Source organism: Callithrix jacchus, chromosome 9 (genome assembly GCF_049354715.1).
Source record: "Callithrix jacchus isolate 240 chromosome 9, calJac240_pri, whole genome shotgun sequence".
Taxonomy (NCBI): Eukaryota; Metazoa; Chordata; class Mammalia; order Primates; family Cebidae; genus Callithrix; species Callithrix jacchus.
The window spans coordinates 78,156,527-78,162,526 of NC_133510.1; the positions used below are offsets into that span (position 1 = coordinate 78,156,527).

The window sequence follows — 6,000 nt, forward strand, 5'->3', positions numbered from 1 at the left end:
AGAAACAGATGTCTCCATAGTTGCCAAAGATTGGCCGTAACATGTTAGGGTCAAAAATTGATTCCCTTGAATCACATGACATAAAAAGTATTTACTAATGGCAAATCAAACAAAGTATATTCTAAAAAAAAATAAAATTATAAAGCAATATATTATCCAATAAACTATATTATAACCAAATCATTTGTTCTATGCTGAAAATGAATTGAAGATAATACAGTTCTCACCTCTTTTAAGCCACTAAAAGGTCCAATGGCTGAAACTGTGTTTCCCTGAACCATAATATAACAATTAGTTAAGAGTTCCAATGCCTGTATCAAAAGAACAAGTTAAAATTCATTACTCTGAAAAATTAATAAAGAAAAGGCTCAAGTTTTCCACTAGTAACAAGTACCTTCAATGTAGATCCTTTGGGACCAATAAGCCGTTGTCTTCGTTTTACAAATCTTTCTTTATTCCTTACTAAAGAACCTATTTTAATGATGTCACATGCAACATCATCCTGAAGAATTCGTACTGCCTTTTGGGGGAAAAAAAAAAAGTCATTTTTTACAATCACATTTATTTTCCAAGCCCACACTAACATTATCTAAGCACAAACATGAAAACTTGATAGTGGAAGGGAGGGAGGAAAAGATGGGATGCTATAGGTTTACCCTGATGCAAATAAAGCAAAGTCTCTACTTCTAGATTTACCTGTTCAAATGAAACACTCCTTGCTAACAGTCTTATCAGATCTCTGGCCCTGATGATGATATATGGATCAAAAGTCTTCTTTGTAGTACAAACAGTCATACTGCCCTCAATCAGGTCCAGGGTTGCATTAACATGCTACAAAAAGAAGAACAAACACTCAGTTGTCTAAAAATGAGTTTATTTTAGATAATTATAAAGCCTATCCCAACCAACCTATTAATTTCTGTCACCTCTCAATTTCTATCAATTACTTCCTTGAAGAAGCTAGGTAATTAAGCATAAATAATGAATACTCGATTACTTTCATACTTAATGAACTATAAGAAACTGGAGCAATTGAAACCATTTACACTTGGTTTTAGAATACTTTGTAAGCATTGAATATAGATTGCCTCTAATTTTAAAATTATAAATCGACCAAATGAGGCCATACTTAAAATCTGACTAAAGTAAAAATGTAAAGCTGTATAGCTTCCCTATTTTGGACCCAACTCCAGTCTACCATCTGCTCTATTAGTAAGAATTGACTTTCCCTTTCAAACTTTTTCTAGCTGATTATCAGACTAAATACAAATCAAAAGCAAATTCTGATAGGTTCAGAAAAAAGCAATGATTAGAAAACTTAAAGCATCAACTTTCAATCAGAAAAAACATTTCAATAAAGCAAATTAAAATGCTATTTTCTCACTTGTGAGCATAATCTCAAGAATATTTCAACATAAAATTAAAAACAAATGATCATTAGGTAGAAAGACTTACCTAAATTATTTAAAATACCAAAGGAACCAAAGGAACCTGCTATGTTAGCACTATTTAAAAAAATACATCAGCATACATACACTTACTTAAAAGTAACGACATAAGCAAAAGCAAAGTCTAAAATAAGATACACATACATGTTCAATTAAGGCTTTCTGCACCAATGGCCAACACTCTTTCAAGTAAGCTTCTCTGTATTTGGGGAACAAAGTTGCAAAACTGCTCTCCTCCAAGAGTCCTCTGGGATTGTCCTCTTTGGAAAAAGCTGGTTCCTTCCAACCATCAGGAACAGTAAGGAGTTCTGATTCATCTATAGAAAGGAAAACAGTTACACATCACATTTTAACTGTCTTTTGGACACTTTATGCACATATTCACAAGCCTTCTAAATACTCCTTACATTTCCTCTTCCCCTGCTTTTTATATTACTTAAGAGTCAAAGAACATTCCTGTCATCATCAACTCACTATATTAAAATTATCTGTACACATTTCAGCTGCCTCAGAAGACAGAGTTCCTTAAAAACAGAAACCCTCTTCTCTCTAGTTGGCATATGCCAAGCAGATAGTGAGTATTCAAGAAACACATACTTCATCATGAAGATTTGAATGCCATTTTGTCTATTACTTTAAATACAATTAATCTTTCTGACTTTCCTGGAGTGGATGGAACCTGGGTGTGTGTGTGTGTGTGTAAGACTTCCGAAAGAGGATTCTAGTTTATACTTTCAGTTAATAATCACTGGTGGCCGGGTGCGGTGGCTCAAGCCTGTAATCCCAGCACTTTGGGAGGCCGAGGAGGTCAAGAGATCAAGACCATCCTGGTCAACATGGCGAAACCGCGTCTCTACTAAAAATACAAAAAAATTAGCTGGGCATGGTGGCACGTGCCTGTAATCCCAGCTACTCAGGAGGCTGAGGCAGGAGAATTGTCTGAACCCGGAGGCGGAGGTTGCGGTGAGCCAAGATCATCATGGCACTCCAGCCTGGATAACAAGAGTGAAACTCCATCTCAAAAAAAAAATCACTGATAATTCTAGGTTTTCCTAAGTGTTTTCAGTGCCTTATTTCCATATGCCTTTCATCATAACTATAGAAGTTAGAACGAATCTGTATTATTATTACCATTTTATAGAAGACAGTCTGAAAGGCTAAGTGACTTGCCTAAGCGAACACAAAGCTGACTCAGCCTGGGACTCCTTTCACTAAAAGAAAATGCCTCCTAAGGGTCATAAATTATCTCCTGAATCATTGATTTTTAAAAGTCCTGGTCCTGAATTTTAAGAACCCCTGAAATTCAACAGCTATACTCTAATTCAGTTATACTCAAAGGTATGATCTACAGACTTGCAGTATCAGCATAAACTCTAAGTCTGTAAGAAATGCAATTCTTGGGCCCCACCCCAGACCTACTGAATCACAATTTCTGGGATGAGGGACAGAAGTCTGTTTTACCATGCTCAACAGGAGACTCTGAAGTACAGTAAGTCTGAAAAGCAGGTCATTAGTCTATTTATCAACCTCAAACAGCTTAACTTTCTGCATATACTCACATCCACTTAGCTATTTCTGGTTCAAATCACAGACAATTGGCTAGTCTTCATATACCATTCACTCTCCAATATCCTTTAAAGAACTCATTCTACAAAAGTGACTTATATTTAGTGTGTGTGTGTGTGTGTGTGTGTGTGTGTGTGTGTATTCTGGAGACAGGGCCTGACTCTGTCACCCAGCCTAGACCTCTTGGACTCAAGCAATCTGATCCTCTTGCCTCAGCCTCATAACTAGCTGGTTCTACAGGCATGTGCCTCCATGCCCAGCTAATTTTTGTATATATATATATATTTTTTTGTAGAGAAATGGTTTGCCATGCTGCCCAGGCTGGTCTCTTGGGCTCAAGCAATCCGCCCACCTCAGCTTTCCAAAGTGCTGGGATTACAGGCATGAGCCACTGCAACTAGTTACTTACAATGCTTACCTGACCAAGTCCCTATCCAATTTAAAATCTTCAAAGGCTATGTATCAGTTTTTTTTAAAACTCCCCACTCCAAAATCAGAAAAAAACTGACAAATGAAATAAACAGGAAGTTTCACAATTAAGAAAGTACAATTAGCCCCCAAACACGTGAAAAGATATGCAACCTCACAGGTGATCACAAAATGCAAATTAAAACTACAACCAGATACCATTTCATACCTACCAAAATTAGAGAAATTCAAAATTCGGATAATATCACGTATTCGTACGAATGGAAGGCAATGAGAACTTTCATTCACTGCTAGTAGGGACAAAACTGACACAACCCCTTTGGAAAAAAAAGTTAGCATTACTTACACACAACCTACACTTCAGTGATTGCAATCCTATGTTCATAACCTAGAGAAACCCTTGCTAACCAGAAGACATGTACCACGATGTTTTAGCAGTATTGTTTATAATTGTAAGCAATGTGAACAATCCAAATGTCCACCAACGGTAAAATGAAAAAATAAATTGGGGTATATTCATTCAAGGAAACACCATGTAACAGTGAAAAGACTAAAACTACACCTACGGGTATTACCCTGTTTGAAAAACAGAAAGCTAAACCTTAGAAGACACAGAAAAATGCATACAGTCCACTTTGATGTATAAAATTGAAAATGACGCAAAATTAAGCCACTTCGTGACTACAAGAAGAGGAAAAGAAAATAATACAATTCAGAGTGGTTACTTCTGAATCTGGAAAAGAGAATATGATCTGAGAGGTGTACATAAGGGTTTGAGGGGTATAGTAATGCTTGCTCTATTCTACTTAGTAGTCTGAATGCTAGGTTCTTGCATGTTTTTATTATTTAAACTGTATATAAGTTGTAACCTCTGCTATTTACATTACATAACCACTTAATGAGCCACAACAAAAAAACCTTTACTACTTTCCCAATGTATCTAAATTGAGAGTTCGATGTTTTTAACACTTCCTATAGCCTGGTTGAGCAGGTCCCCAGGCTATTTCTCTGACTATCTCTGTCACTCATACTGAAGAAAATGGGTAAAACCAGACTATAACGCAGGAGTTAATTGAAAGGTAGCACAATCTAAAGAGTAAGAACTGTGTCGTCTAATATTTTAGCAATATGACACAGGAATAATTGATAAATCTATTAAAATTTCTTTACTGACAAACTAAAGCTAAGGGCATGTCAGCTCCTTTCCCCACATCTCACTCCATTATCAGGGTCCACACCTGTATGTCATGACTACCTATTTCCACCTCACCCTATTTCTCATTCCGTCAGTGACTTTCGGCCACCCGCGCGCTACCAGGTTCCGCAGCGCCCTGGACATTTTCTCAACCCTCATCCTTTTACAGAATACGCATTCCGCAAGAGCTTCGCTTGGGGGACCCTTCAGCAAAAGAAATAGTTAGGAACACGTGGGTGACACCATATCGGCTAGTCGTTCCGGTGGGCCCGGCTAACAATCTTAATCATCAGCAATTCCGGTACTTAACTACAAAGAACAGGCTCCAGGTGGTTTTATAAGTCAACAAACAACGAAAGAAACATCGCAACTCAACGTCCACAAACCCCAGGCTTCGGTTCCCACATAACATCACCTTGGTTATCCGGCTTCAGCTTCTGGTTACGAAATTCACTTTTTCCAGCAGCTTTTTCTGGCCGCTCCAGCGAGGAAGACGCCATTTTAAAGCTGCTTCCGGTGGCGCCGGATGTGTAACTGTTTTTAAGTCCTACGTGCTAAAATACCCACACTCAAAATGAGTTCCTCGGAACTCAGACGAGGAGACCTGCGCAGTCTCCGTGCGTACGTGCGTTAAGGCCCGCGTTTTTGCCCAACCCACAGCTTCTCCTACTTGGCCAATTGAAGAGCCGGAAACCTTCTCCCAGGATGCACTGCAACCATGGAGTTTGCGTACTGGGAATTGTAGTTTAGCAAGCGGTGCAGGCAAATTGGATAGTAATCCGTAGTTTCCTCGGCCTCACGTTGTAACCTGGACCACCGGACTGCGGAGTGCTACCAGGCTGTCATGGAAGTCGTTTATTCTTTTGATGAATATTTAGATGATGGCCAAATATGCACTAGATATCGGGAGGAAATAAAAATACGAGAATATAATTTATATGGGTCTCACTGCAGGAAGTGACAGGAATAGCTACTATTTATTGTGAAAAATATGTTGGCTTTACAAGAGGAAATAGTACCTATATATACTTACTAAAAATTAAAATTGACAGTCAAATTAAATGAGAACAATATTTCAACAATTTGCTTAGACTATGTTTTAAGCAATTTCGAAGAAAACTTTTAAAAATAAATATGGTATGGAATAAATAAATTCGACTAGTTCTAAGAATTAAACATTGCAATCAATATTACATATGAAAGTTTTAAACTTTTAAAACCTCTAAACAATAGTTTCCACGTGTGAGAACTGTGTGCTCTAGATTCCTTTTTTTGGAAAAGGACAGATGATCTAATTTCAACATCTTTCAAAAATGCATTAGAATTGAAAGAACGATTTCAAATAAATATTGACTAATAACT

At 37.5% G+C, this 6,000-nt stretch overlaps 1 protein-coding gene across 1 annotated transcript in view; it reads right to left on the bottom strand.

Moving 5' to 3' along the window:
* KRR1 (KRR1 small subunit processome component) overlaps positions 1-5,174 on the bottom strand; it is a 13,203-nt gene extending 8,029 nt beyond the window's left edge. Inside the window, exons 1-5 of the mRNA XM_002752776.7 lie at positions 5,054-5,174; positions 1,593-1,765; positions 697-831; positions 395-520; positions 228-311 (exon numbers count right to left, since the gene is read on the bottom strand). Of these exons, the coding sequence (XP_002752822.3) occupies positions 228-311; positions 395-520; positions 697-831; positions 1,593-1,765; positions 5,054-5,138 (603 nt within the window). The 5' untranslated portion in view covers positions 5,139-5,174. The remainder of the gene's footprint in view (positions 1-227; positions 312-394; positions 521-696; positions 832-1,592; positions 1,766-5,053) is intronic.
* Positions 5,175-6,000: the final 826 nt, after the last annotated feature.